The following is a 14,498-nucleotide window of genomic DNA, read 5'->3' as shown; positions in this document are numbered from 1 at the left end:
TCTTGTCAAGTGAGAAGTGAAGGTTTTCTTCCTTCTGTTTTTATTTGCATTTATTTTAAGAAGAGTTGGAGATTTATTTCATTAATAATAAATTGTCAGCACACAACTAAGGGGATAACAGATGTTCTCTATGGATTAGCTAACTTGATGTTTCCTGGTCAAATATTGTCCACTAATAACATAAAACATTCCTGGAATTACAGTTATATAAATAGGCTAGAATTCTGGAAAAAGGCTGCATTTCTGGTTTTAGTCTTTCCTTGCTGTTCTTGGCAACCTATAAACTGATCTCTAATACAGGATATTTTCTCCAAATATATAAAAATAGAAACAATTTTCTTTTGCTAAACTATTATAATAAGCCTACACCCAGTTTCTATTCTTCACCCTATCTAGATAGCAATTGCCCATCTTTCTCAATGTATCTAGAGGCCTCATTTAACATCCAAAATCAACCCAGAAATTCAGTAAACCAAGAGCCCATCAGACCACTACCAACAAGCTGAACAAACCTAATTCTAAGCTCTGAAGCACCTTAGTAGGACACGCATTTGTGATTCAGTGCGCTACCTATATAATACAAAGGATTCAGGAAGCAAAGATATGTTGAAGGCCTCTTTGATAGAAAGTGCTATCTATCTGCAGCTGTAATTTTTTTTGGTGCAAAACAGACCATGAAGAATTAACAAGTAATAATCACCTACAGGCATATGCCTTCACCAATCCCTTTCCCTTTAGTCTCCCACAAATCAGTTCATATTTCATAGATTACTTTATCCCTAACTTCACTCCTGAGTTTAATTCTGCAGCTTCCTTTCATTTCTATGAGTTTGAGCAACCCAGCTATTATTCCTTTCCTGTTAAAACTGATTGTGAATTTATGAACCCAGCCCTTAAAGTCATTATTTATTGTTCCTCTCTACTTCCACTCCACAACAGATCCTTCACAGCTTTTTTCTTTAGTTTCTTTCTCCAACATTTCTTGGAAAAGTTTACTACCCAAACAATCAACAGAGTCTTGGACTGGAAGAGAAGTTCAAAGGTGACATACTAGAAGTCCTCTAGATCAGCGTTGACAACCAAAGACCCCATTAACAAAAACACACACAGAAGAACAGCAACAAAATAAATCACACACAACACTACAGCATAAGGCTTGCAGTCCAGACTGCTTACCTGAGTCTTCGCTGTCATAGCAAGTCCTGCTATATTGCTGTAAATCCACTTGGGGGGGCAAGTCTTGTGTTGACACTGGAGTTCCTCTTGGATCTGCATACAGCAGCAGCAAAGGCTGATAATGACCCTTAATGCATTTTGTTACAACATCTTTCCATTTTGGACCAATCTGATTTGAAAACAATGACAAAATAACACAAGATTGTCATCGTTTTCTATAAGTGTCTATTCCCCACCCCTTCTTTCACAGTTCAATTTTTTTCCTCTGACATTCTTTAACTCCTTCCATATCTAGTATTGAACAGAAATCATTAAGAAAGCTCTGAACACTGGTCACGTGTTGGAAAACACTTCAAAACTGTTTCTTAAAATAGGCATTTCCATTCCTCTGAGACTCACCTTATCTAAGAAAAAAAGGCAGTGTTTATGACACCAGCTAGGAACACATTTGGAACACAGAGGAACCAACTCAACTAAAATCAAGATACTCCTTACCTTATGACTAAACAAATTATAATTTTTGCAAAAAACATGAGTACAAAAATCTTTCCTTTCCAGAGTTTTTTTTTTTTTTTTTTTTAATAAAAAGCTGTTCATCCTTTGAAATGTTCTGGTTTTGCATCAGTCAAAGCCAAACATTTAACAAAATTTCTTAATCCATCCACCAGCATAAACAAAATGAAAATAATAATTTAAAAAAAATCACATTTCCAACATGACAGCAAATTTAATTCAAAGCTGGCTACTTTGGCATGTGAACCTGTTCTGCTATTAAAAGACTCTCCACAAGCATTTTGATAGGCCAGGAAACAATTATTATATCCATATTCATCTCAAAAATCTTCCCCATATACTAATATGGGTTTCAATTAATACGCTAAACATCTGCTCTAACAAATCTACTCTATACACAGTTATTCAACTAAAGCACAGCAGTACCTATCCTTGGCAGTTTTGCTGCAGACAAATGTGACTGAACAAATGGAAAGATTAGTTTTCCCTTCGAGATGCTGTTTGGCATAACTAGCAGAGAGTTTTCCTCTCTCGTGCTTGTGCCTCCATGACTAGAAGGAATAAAAGGAAAGCGTTGTGAAATAAAGCAAAACAAACTAATGGGATGTAGTAACAGTGTGCCAAGATTCCAACACTGGTATCTGTAATGTCAAGGACCTCATGCTTGGTGAGAATTAAAAAAAAGGGACAAACAAGTAGAAAATTGGTTGTTGGCAGCAACCATCATGGAAGTCTGGCATCTAGATACTTCAACAAGCAACTCCAAAAGCAGGCACTAAATAGAAACACCACTCATCAAAAAGGGAAAGAGAAGCACGTCAGCTGTGTGCACAAACAAACAATAGGGGTTCAAACAACAACATGAAAGCAAGATTGGCAGCCAACAGAACACAAGAATAGGACTTCTGGGATTTCTGGTATGCTTTCCTGTGAATGCTTTTCTTTGCTCACAAAAAGGTACAGAGCTATGGAACTTGAGTAGGAAAACACACAAGATTTCTCAATCTTTGAAGAACAGTATGGATTTGTACACAAGTAGTTAGAAAAATAGTCTCAGAAATTTGTTCAGCATTACTTTCTTACCTCCTTGACATGAGCATCATCAAAGTACATCCATTTGCGAATTTTTGTTTGGAAGAAAAAGGTAGAATAATGCTTTCCATAGTAACAAATCATTCCCACCAAATACAGCTCTGAGTGTTTTGCTCTGTCATCAGTTACTCTGAAGAAGAGCTTCAAGAAGGGAAATAAGAAAAATGAAAGCAGAAATCAATAAAAAACCCCAGCATTTTACATACTGCTTTGTTTCTGAAGGCCTTAAAAGTACTACAAGAGAGGCAGTTGTTTTTGCTTGGATTGAGAAAACAAGTCAAAGACTAAAGTAATTGACCAATGTTTAAGCAAACCCAGAGACACAGACCAGGAACAGACTGCTATCAACTCACCAAATACCCAAGAATCGAGTCAGTCTTGAAGACTGTGGCCATGCTTTAAAGATGTTTACAATAGTGATATATAACACCTCAGAATTTGACACGTGGTTCTACTCTAAAAATGTATACAAGTAAAACTACTTTGCACTAAAAGAAATTCTCCATATACTCTGTTACGTTTGCTGATTGTATGAAATACTATTGAAAACTATTATTCATTCCTCATTACTTGGTAGAAATAATGCAGTTCTGACAGTAAACAACTGGCATTTATTTTAATTTAAGCAAAGATGAAATGAAGACATCAGTAGGTCAAAAGAACTTGGCATACACAACGTTTTCTGATTTCAATTGACCATTTTATTTAAAAATACTGGAGTCATTTTTTCATGTGTTACTGCTTTACTATGCAAGTAACATGCATTCCTAACTTCCATTAACTTGCTCTGATTTTAGTTCACTATGCACTAGACTTTTTTTTTTCTTCAGTATTTTAATGTAATACCTCCGTGCTAGAATATGGCACAGACAAGATTCAGCCTATGAATTACTCAGCTCTAAAACAAACTGATGTAGAGTAAGCGCATCCTCTGATATACAAACCTCTGTATCCCATACACTAGTTAATTTAACCTATCAGTCAGTCACACAATGCCAGCCACCATTTCTCAGAGACTTCTCAGTTTTAAGTTGCTCAGTTATAAGTAATTTCTACTTGTTACAACTACAGGTGTAAATGAAAAGAGGATTTAAACAACCAGAAACTGTATTTTACCTTCAAAAGTAATAAACTTCTGTTCTTTGAAGTGGAAAGTGTACAAATGTATTTTAATTGAAACCAGCATAAATCCCAATGTAATATTCCCTCACACTTCTACGTATTTCTTTTAATTCAGACAAACTGTTTTCTGAAGTTAATTTTCTCTTATTTTCAAGCACCTTACACAGCCATTTTATATAGCTGAAAACACGTGATTACACTAGTACTTTCACAGTTTTTGTGAAGCATCCAGAATCAGACCAGATCTTTGGGTCTGCCCTCTATTCAGAGGCTGAAAAGGTAGAGGTAGTGACTTACTTTTCTCAAACCAGCACCACAGACTATCATGAGAAAGGTTGCATGCTTTTAGGTACTGTGAAATTACAAAAAACTCACATCTCCAAGCTTAAGGCAAGTGCCCAGGCTGTGAATAACATCCTCAGCCAGATCAGAGTGGTCTGAGTCCCACACCAAGCCAATGGTGATGATCTGTGGAGCGTTCATCAGCACACGACGAATACGTATCTTTTCCCCACAATTACTCTGAGGATTTAAAACAAAACAAACATTGAAAATAAACATTTTCTATTATTATAATGTTAGTTATAATAATTCTTTATTATAAAGAATATATTCTTATATTCTCATTATTTATTATATCGTTAGTTATAAAAATTCTTCAGAGAGAAATTTGCTTTTAAAGCTAACAAATTTTTCAGTATTCCTTCCTACCCATTATCTGTTGGAACTGTCAGCATCTTTAAAGCATTATGAAAGAAGTTCACCTACTGAATTAAGAAATTATCACAGCAATTTTAGCAAAGAGTGCATTGCCTTTTTATTTTTGAGGACAACTATGAAAAAGTCTCTTAGAACTCACTTCCCCCCATGACAGGTCATACAGGCACCTCTGGAAAAAGATGCCAGAAAAAAATATCTTCCTACTGAGAATAGCTTCTCATGTCTGCACTGAACAGTTTCACCATTTAATATAGTCATGCCTGACACTACAGCTTTGGAAGAGAACACAAGGGGCTTCCTCCCCACAACAATCTAGAAAGTTAACCAGAATTTTAGTCCCAATTATCAAAAAAAAGGCAAAACCAAAAGAAAGTAAAAAGAAGCTTCAGTTTAGCGATAAGTCAACGATGAGAAAGTAGGCTTGAGGTATTTTGGTTTGTTTTGTGTGTTTTTTTTGTTGTTGTTGTTGTTCATTTCTTTTATGGGTAGAAGACTGATGTTTACATGTATATATCAGGCTTTAATATTAAGATGACTATACTATATTCACACACATTTTGTAAGGGATAAAGTACAAGCACTCCTGTGGATTACCTTACCAAAACCTACCAACAAAAAACAAACCAGCTCTCTTACTCTCCAATTTTCATCACCTGTGCTTCAACTAGTTAATATATCCAATTTTTGTAAGACAGGATTAATATGGAATCCTAATAAGTCATGCAAATGAAGCCTTAGCTAAGCCCCAGAAAGATTTCCCAACGAAACAAAGACACAGAAAGGGTCGGCAAGCAATTTTACCCAGCTGATTATTTCAGATACAAAGCAGTTCACCTTGACAAAGAATGTCTTTCTAGCAAATTTTCCTTGTTTTACTTATTAGCTAAGACTCGTGAATCTCTTAAACAATAGAACAGTATCTACTTGTGGATTTTATTTTTATTTTTCCTTGAATCATAAGTAAACCACTATTTGCCAATAGCCAAAAAATAATTTAGCATTTAGATAGAGGCTAAAAGTGAATGTTTCAAAGTTACAAGCTACAGAAGGCTAAGGGGGAGGCAGGCAGGCACAAAATGGAAATGCTTACACCACCCCCAGAGAATAGGCACACAAGCTATTCCTGTTAGAGCCCGGTATTGCTTCACTTCAGGCTCCTGAGATGTCAAACAGTAGCATTACACAAAGCAGCAATTATGCAGCTGTTTCCTGCCCTACCTATTAATCAATATGTAAAAAAAGGTTGATGATGACTATTTTTGCATAACTACCTAAGGCCCTAGATCTGAATATACCTAAATTAAAATGTAGAATAAGATATCAAACTCCTGTTTTAGAAATCAAGCCCTTATAATTTTAAAACAAAAATGTCTTCATGCTTCACGAAACTATTTGTATTTTTCTCAACCCAATTGATGTAAGGACTTAAGTCAACTGAACTTCGTCAGACTTTTACTGCATAGCAGAATGGAACATTTTTAAGAACAGTAACCTATGAATATCGATTAGGCATATTCTTTTTAAGAGGTTACATTGTCAGTTAAATTCCAATCATCTCTCATAATGATTATAACCTATGCTTTCTGATCACTTTCTCCATACTCTGAACAGTATTGTCAGCCAGAAATCCAAAACAGTACTCCCTCAAATTTTCTGTGATGGTTCTTGCCTTTCACATAGCTCTTGCAAATACACTGTGTAGCCTACAAGCCCTTGCTGTTGGAATATCCTCTGGCAGTAAGAACTGGCTATTCTTTTCTCTTCACCTCTGACCAACGTTTTGGCTATATGATGCAAGAACAACGGTGTGGTCAACAGTATAATTTATTCCAGCTGAACAGTAGTGATGAAGTTGGATGGAATCTTATCGGGGCAAAACAATGAATCTTGTACATGTAATTACAACAACCGGTGCAAGAGTAGTTATATTTGTGTCATAGCATGGTATTACTGAGATGATTCTAGAAGAAATAAGTACTTCCTTTCCCATGCTCTTATTACAGGTGGTACACACTACTTTCACAGAAAAAAAACACACCAGAGTAACTGGACAGATTTTTGGGAACACTACTAAGCTAGATAATCTAAACTACTGTCAACACAGAGATATCTCCTATATAAAGATACAGCTTCCAAATTCTTTGTCATTTCTGTTTATTAAGATAAGATCCCAGAACCTTCTTCATGCAATAAAAGCAGACAATTGCTGCTTCATGTTAGTGTTGGAGTCCTCACCAAGTTTAAGTGAGATTGAATGGAAACGTATGATAGGTACTTCTAGCAGCCATAAGGACTTGAACAGGAGTAGACTGTGTGCACATTCCCTGTGGGCAATGTAAACATTTCCAATTTATTCTTTCTCACCATCTTTATGTGTGGATTCTAGCTCAATAAAAACATTCCTTTTTATTCTCCATCCAAGCATTATATCATTGCCTGTTCTTAGCACTCACCTCTAGTCAAGAAAGCACACAGCATCAGCAGTTTATTTCCTTCGTTGAGTAACTGAGAGGTACCAAAATCAAGCCCAATCACTACAATGAACTAAATCTTGAAAATGCTCATGAATTAATAGGTATACATCAGCGTAATCTATTAACTCTCTTCTGTCCTGTCTGTTGCCCTCATAAGAAAATTAAGCAATTAAGCATACTAACTGGACAGTTTCTCAGGTCTCCCATAGTGCTGGCATTCTGCAGAAGCTCTCCAAACATATCTGGAGTGGGTTTCTCTCGTCTCTCCAGCATACAAATAGCTTGATTGCTTTAGTATAGAGAAAGGATGGGAAACAAAAGGTTAACAAAAATATAAAAACAAACAAAAAAAAAACAGAAGAATGTTGCCATTAAATTATGTAAGAAGAACCTTAAAATACACAATGCTTTTTATATTTAATGTAGTACAAAAAACACCATTGTTAACTGTGAATAGTTAACTGCTATAGTAATATGGAAGAAATAAAACAAGTAAGAAATAGAAAGGTTTTCTGATTTGGCTTAAAATTTACACCTTAAAACAAACTTTAGCATTTTGAAAAATACTTAATTTCAAAATGAAGAATTTGTTGCAAAATGCTTCCCTTTGGCAGCCACAACAGTGATGTTAGCACAGTAAAGCACATCCCTACTGAGGAAACTAGACAAAATAGCACAGTATTCAATTCATTTCACTGTCCAATTTAAAAGAAAGCTAAATACATAAAAAGACTAACAGTCAAAGGATGTTAAAACCTAACATAGTTTAAGATGTAGATAAAACAGCATTTTTTTCTTGGTATTTTAAAAGAATATCCAACTCCAGAGTTATTGAGATTATATATATATATATATATATATATATATATATATATATATATATAAAAAAAACACTGAATACCACTTACATCATTATTTTCATGCAATTCTAATAAGTAATATTCTAAAACGCAGTCTCTGACTGTAACTTAAAGAACCACAGCACGGTGGAATGGCAGGTAGCAGCCACAAGGGACAATAAAACCTAGCTTTACATTACTCCTACTACACGGCTAGTGGTAGCCTTTAATAGAGATTTGAATGAGAAGAGCAACTAGCAGCTTAAGACAACCTTTTCAGGCTCTCTCTCGAGCTGGCCAAACACAGTTTTTCATCCTAATCAAAATTTAGAGATGGAAACGAACAACAGAATCCTGCCTCTATCAGGTTTAGGCAGATTTTAACTGAAGAGCAGCTTACTAAAGGAAGAGAAAAAAATCAACATCTACTCTAGCATTCATTCAACAGAACTCTAACAGAGCTAGAGCAGAAGCTCCTTTAATGAAAGGTCATGAGGGCCAACAACTACTAAAAAGCAAGTATTATATCTATCTTCAACATTAATTAGAAAGAGGAGTCGAGAAACTAAATAAGGCTAGTCAATCTTGCTCTACCACCTGGGGAAAAGATGGACCAAATGCCCTCGGAAATCATCTCCAGGCACAAGATGAACAAGGTGAGTCAAACCAGTCTGCAGGGATTTACCGATGGCAAACCACGCATGATCAACTTGATTATCTCCTATCATAAAAAGACAGTCTCTGTTGATAAGGGAAAAGTAGTGAAAAAGTTTCACAGAATGGTTACATTCTGGAATAGGTAGTCTGAAGAGACCATAGAATTTGTCCTTGAACATTTCCAAAATTCAGTTGCACAAAACACTGAACAGCTTGATTTGGCTTTGAGGTTATCCCTGTTTTAAATGGGAAGATAGACTAAGCACCCGAAGGTCCTCTCCAGCTTTTTCCCCCCACTTATCGTAACTCACCTGTATGCATACTAAGGTCTTTTAAAACATACATGAGTCCTTGGCACTAGAGTTGTCAGATTCAGAATCTGAAACAAGAAGACACACTGATCCATGCCTAAATTGATATCTTCTGCTCCACTAAGTCCTCATGCTCTTTACCATAGTTATAAAATATCCTGAAACTTCAAACAAACCACATTCCTGGCATTGATATCTTCTGCTCCACTAAGTCCTCATGCTCTTTACCATAGTTATAAAATATCCTGAAACTTCAAACAAACCACATTCCTGGCATTTAGCGTTGAAGGTAAAGATCAAATCACAATGCCAGTATAAATAAGAAGCTCTTTTCCCTGTAAAAAAAATCTCAACTCACCAAAGTGAGGTTGTGGAGATATAATGTACCATCTGGATGAAAGGTAATGGGTCGGAGGTGGCACCACAGCTGGTACAAACACACTAGAGAGAATGAAAAAGTAGTATATTGACAAAATTAAACATGCATTTTCACAGTAATGCTCCCACTTGTATTTTTTTTTTTTTTAAACCATGGCAATGCATGTCTTTGGATTGAAAAATGTGAAACTGAGAATTGGTGATTCGTATACAACATGCATCATCACCTCACCTGTTCAAACAAGGTCATTGCAAACTTCTGATGGGAAACACAGTGTGGTGCAGTGCAAATATCTTCCTTTGTCTCATCCGCAATGTGGAAGTGAATTCGCATTAGCAGGTTTTCCTAGTCCAAGAAAGAAGTAAAAAAAGCATTAAATCATTTCAAAATGTAGACATAAGTAGAATATAAATCACAAAAGCATGTCAGATGCAATGAATAAAGTTATAAGTACTATTTACAGAGACAAAAGACAAATTTTTGAAACTTCATTAGAAAACAAGGGAGTTGGCATTCCTTTGCTGTAAGAGAAAATGGCCACCACGTGATTTTACATGCTGTATCAGTTAACCGTTTATTTACAGTTACCTCTAAAGATTGTCGTTGATTATTCTGTCCAATTTTCATAATCAATAGATTTGACCAAATATAACAGGTACAGCAGCTCTGCAGTCTTAAAACAAGTTGGTTGGAACTAACTTCCCATCAACACCAAATCACTCTAGCCAATTTCTATATTCCACAAGGGGTTTGAAACACAGTAAGTCTACATTCCGTAAAAATGGAGGGCAACTAATCAATTAATAGGCAGACTAAGTTCTACATGAAACAACAGCTTTGAACATTTTCTAGACAACTCCATCTGTTTACAAGCTCCCAGGAGTTCTTGTCCTAAGACCTCCGCTCCTCCTGTTGGTGCCAACATTTATCTCTTTGTGACAGCAGGCTGCTGCTACCTCCTCCAGCAGCAGTTTCCACCACCAGCATCAGTTGCCTGGATGGTTGATAGGCCTTCAATAACCAGATCGAAATTAATTGGTAGGCAAAGTAGTTCTGACCCAGTACTGTTTCCTTTGAACTTTAATAGCTAAGCTCTTCCTCTGCCATTTAAATTAAATCTCTGCCTTTAGGGCTGAAAATGTTAACTAAGTGAAAAGCTACGGAATTATCTCTGCCTTCAAGTTTAACCTCAAAAATGGAACTCTTACCACTCTTAAGTGTCTTTGTACCAGTATGGTTAACCTAAGATGCTTGTGGGGACTTCTCCTGTAGAAGTAGATGGGCTATTTAGATTTCTCAAGAAAGGAACTAAATCTGAAGTTCCCATGTTCTACTACGTACAGGCCTCTGCTCATGTGCTGGGCTACACACAAAGATTTGACATCACTGTGTTGACAGGGGCTCCTGTATAGGCTCACCTCTCTTATTTCACTTTGAGGCTTTAGTGGTATGATCTATTTCCATTTTAAATAGGCCTATTAAACTATACTGTTTTTCTAAACAATCATTTTCTGTCATGGTATTCTACAAGAACAGGATAGTTTGGGTTATCATAAGCTCATTTAGAGGGCTAGGAGAAGACCTACAACAGCTACACGAATTTAGCATTTCTATACTTTCCTCCAGTGCTGCTGTCAAATTGGGTAGGTACAGGAGATGAAAGATGTAACATATAGAAATGACTCCACTCTGAACGGTGCTTTGCCTGAGAGGAGTTAAATGTTGCAGTAGTAAATCTAGCGTGCTTGTACTTGGATTAAGAATTGATTTGGTTAAAAATCAATTTGATTAAGAATCTTTGTTAACAACTGGGGGAATACAAACACACTTGGGGCACTCCACAAACACCATTTCAGAGAAGGAGGGCAGTCAATAGGTCAGCAAGACAAAACTACTTCCTACTTAAGTTACAGAAATTTAGGAGACTAAAGGAAGAAAGTAAGAGTGGGTAAGAATAAAATCTGAACACAAGAGGTGAGAAGAATGTCAGTAAAAAAAATGCAGGCGTAAACTGAAAGACATAAGATTGGCATAAAAGTCAAGTCTGAAGTACATCAGTGAGATAACCAGCTTAAGAAATACTGTCAGAAGATTTACAAACCCGGCAACAGACAAGCAATTGTGTTACACTGTCTGTTTTTTTGTTGTTGTTTTGTTTTTGTTTGTAACACTTTACATTAGCTAGAGTTTGTGAAAACATGATTTCAGGATAACCAGTAAACAAAATATCCTTTCATTGTTTTTTTTTTTTTTTTTTTTTTTTTTTTTTTTTTTTTTTTTTTTTGAGGCATTGCTTAAAACTAACATCCTGGATCATTCCGTTAAGTGTTTATACATGAGAAAAGTGGATTGCTTTCTTTGAGCAAGAACATCGTATTTGTGATGTTTTAGCATCATTCCCCATATGAGAATTTTGCAAAGCACAGAGAGAATGGAAACAACAACAAAAAAACACACACCACACCATTCTTATCAAAGATACATACTTGAGACAGCAGCCAGTACACATGCAGAAGTTTAAATATAAAGATGTATAACACCAATATTTCTATTACAAAGTCATTAGCGATAATTCTTAAAACATATGTTAGTTTCCCCACTGAAACACTTCAAACTTGGTCATCTGCCCTTTCCAGGCTGCATACACTAGGTCTGTTGGAATTGGGATGGGGAGGGGACTAGCTGTGTAGTGGGGGATGCCTTCTGACCATCTTTCAATTATACTCACAAAACATTCAGCAGCATCATCCATGATGCCCAGCTGGAACCGTTGCTCATCCTGAAATGTCTTTGCAAGAGCGGTGCGCAGGGCATCAGAAGGCAGTACCTTCTCACTGCTACATTGAAACTGGTTGAAGATACTCTAATAAGAAAACCAAAAAATAGTTTATTCACTGTATTTTTCAAACACATGACCAATAAGTTATTTGAAAAGAAACAAGAAAACTTTGAACTCACTTTGATCAAGCAACACACATTTGTATTGTACAGGGACTACAAGAGACAATCCTAGGAGTTTCTCCATTGAAACTCTATCTTTGCGGCGTTTCCCTTCCTTTCATTTCAAAGAGCACATATGCAAAGAACTAAGGGTTGGGAGCCTAGGGGCAGATTTTCCTCTGTGTTAATCACCCTTGGACTTTCTCCCAAAGCAAATACAACAGATATCAAAACATCCACACTTTTTATTCCTATTTCTCCCTCTTGATTCTTTCATTCCACACTAATAGCTCTCTTATACATGACTTCTGTTTTCCTCTCAGTTAACTTTTTCCAAACTTCTCAGCCCACAATGCATTGCTTGCAATCTTGCAGGAATTTACTTTCCAGTAAATTCTTACCCAAGTGAGTAAGAATCAGATGATGCCTTGGTCAGCACACAGGAGGAGAAAAGGCACAACCTGAATAGCAGCTCCAGTGTACGGCCAGCTGTTCTCTTGCTGCCATACACCTGCATTTTCATACCTGTAACTTATAGCTCATCTGGGTAATCACTTGCAAGGACAAGTAGTTTAATAGAGATGCATTATCACCTGAAATGCAGGTTATACACATCAAAGTCCAGCACATATTCCCAGCTGACTAAAGCCCCCCTTTTACAGTGTGCACGTGTAATCTCCAAGTGATCTTCTGAACAGTTATTTCCTTTTCATTTCACCCTCCGAAAAAAAAAAAAAAAAAAAAAAAAAGATTCTGTATGCAAGATTCTCGGTCTAAGTAAAAAATCCTAGCCCTTATTTTCAGACAATTCTTACTCTTACAACACTCTATTCCTTCTACCTCATTTCATGTGACAAGCAAATATTTTCAGAGTCAGTGTAAAAATTCTGCATCTATTTCCCTATAATATTTCCCTCATGACTTACCTAAAGGCTGCAGAAAAAGACTGCTCTTACTCCAGTAAAAAGAAAAATCATCATCAAGTATACACTACTTGGCTTTTCTGCCTTCCAAATAAATCAAACAAAAATGAGAAACCTAACCTCAAACCAGTTTGAGGATGTATTTTTCTTTCAAATTGATCACAACAATCTGTAACGACATTCATTCCTGTGGGACTTCCCTTAATTACTGAAAGCTTCTCCCCAGCATACTGAGAATTAATGTTTATTGGAAATAAGCAACCTCAACCTTTTTCTCCTTTAACTATTCTTATTTGTTTCCTATCAAAAAGTGAATAGTAAACTGTGAGAAGGTTTGCCCAACTCTGCCACCTCATCTGCTTTGAAGAAGCTGAAAAAGTGCAGAACACATCAGTCACTGCACAGCCCAAACAAACCAAACTTGGTGTCTGCTCCATCTCTGGCTGTAGAAGTCAGAGAATTTATAGCCCTGACAGATGATCTGACACAAAGGTAAAACCCACACCTCGCTTTACTTCTTTTTATTTTTGTAATTTTATTTTGGTAGTGCTTATGGTGCTTATTCATAGGTGAGGGACCATTGTGCTGAAGACTGTCACTCTTCTAATACTGCATTTATTAGTGGAAAATGAAATGGAAAACGGTAATGAAGAGAAGGCTGTGAGGCAACGAAGTCTCACTTCATGAGTTACAGATAATACCTTTCCTCAGCTACCTTTCATATATACATGCATATGCAAAAATTGAAAGAATAACAAAGTCTCTGTCTGTAACAATCCTGACTCCTATTTCTGTCACACTGATACAAGTTTCACATTTCCTTAATAATTTTTCTCATTTCAGTGGACCTCAAAAAACAAAAGCAGTGAAAAATAGTTCATCCTACCAGAACACTTTTCATTAAGCAATTTAAAAGCACTTGAAAATATTCACGATTGTGCTTTAGAAACATGTTCATTCTGCTTATCAGTCTCACTTCATCGAACTGGAAACTGATACACTTGTCCAGAGGCTGGCACGCAACCTAACTGCGGGGAGCTGATGGACAGGACCCATTTGCTCCAACAAGAGCTCTGAAATAGCTCTGAACACTTGGCAGGGGGAGAAGCCCAGGCTTCTAAGGAGGGAAAAGCAGAAGCCAACAAGCAAGCAGACTAAAACCATCTTTGAGAAAATTATGCTTACTCTACTTTTACCTGCAGCGTACCCTGTAGTTAACACAAAGATTCAGTAAAGCAAACGTGATCCTGATGCTTATAAGCAACTGTTTTAGAGTAATTCCACAAGATACTGCAGCTTTACTTTTTGTGGTGTTTTTTTCATTACAAAATTGCAGACTTCACGATTAAAAA

At 36.4% G+C, this 14,498-nt stretch overlaps 1 protein-coding gene across 14 annotated transcripts in view; it reads right to left on the bottom strand.

The window, feature by feature from the left end:
• USP54 (ubiquitin specific peptidase 54) overlaps nt 1–14,498 on the bottom strand; it is a 77,816-nt gene that overhangs the window by 26,720 nt on the left and 36,598 nt on the right. For all 14 annotated transcript variants that reach the window (XM_035329438.1, XM_035329436.1, XM_035329440.1 and 11 more), the window contains 7 exons: nt 12,012–12,146; nt 9,515–9,628; nt 9,263–9,345; nt 7,281–7,386; nt 4,279–4,425; nt 2,773–2,922; nt 1,177–1,345 (listed from right to left, as the gene is read on the bottom strand). In XM_035329438.1, the coding sequence (XP_035185329.1) occupies nt 1,177–1,345; nt 2,773–2,922; nt 4,279–4,425; nt 7,281–7,386; nt 9,263–9,345; nt 9,515–9,628; nt 12,012–12,146 (904 nt within the window). The remainder of the gene's footprint in view (nt 1–1,176; nt 1,346–2,772; nt 2,923–4,278; nt 4,426–7,280; nt 7,387–9,262; nt 9,346–9,514; nt 9,629–12,011; nt 12,147–14,498) is intronic.

Source organism: Oxyura jamaicensis, chromosome 6, assembly GCF_011077185.1.
Source record: "Oxyura jamaicensis isolate SHBP4307 breed ruddy duck chromosome 6, BPBGC_Ojam_1.0, whole genome shotgun sequence".
In the NCBI taxonomy this organism is placed as follows: Eukaryota; Metazoa; Chordata; class Aves; order Anseriformes; family Anatidae; genus Oxyura; species Oxyura jamaicensis.
The sequence above is the reverse complement of the archived record's forward strand: the minus strand, read 5'-3'. Positions and strand labels throughout refer to the sequence as shown.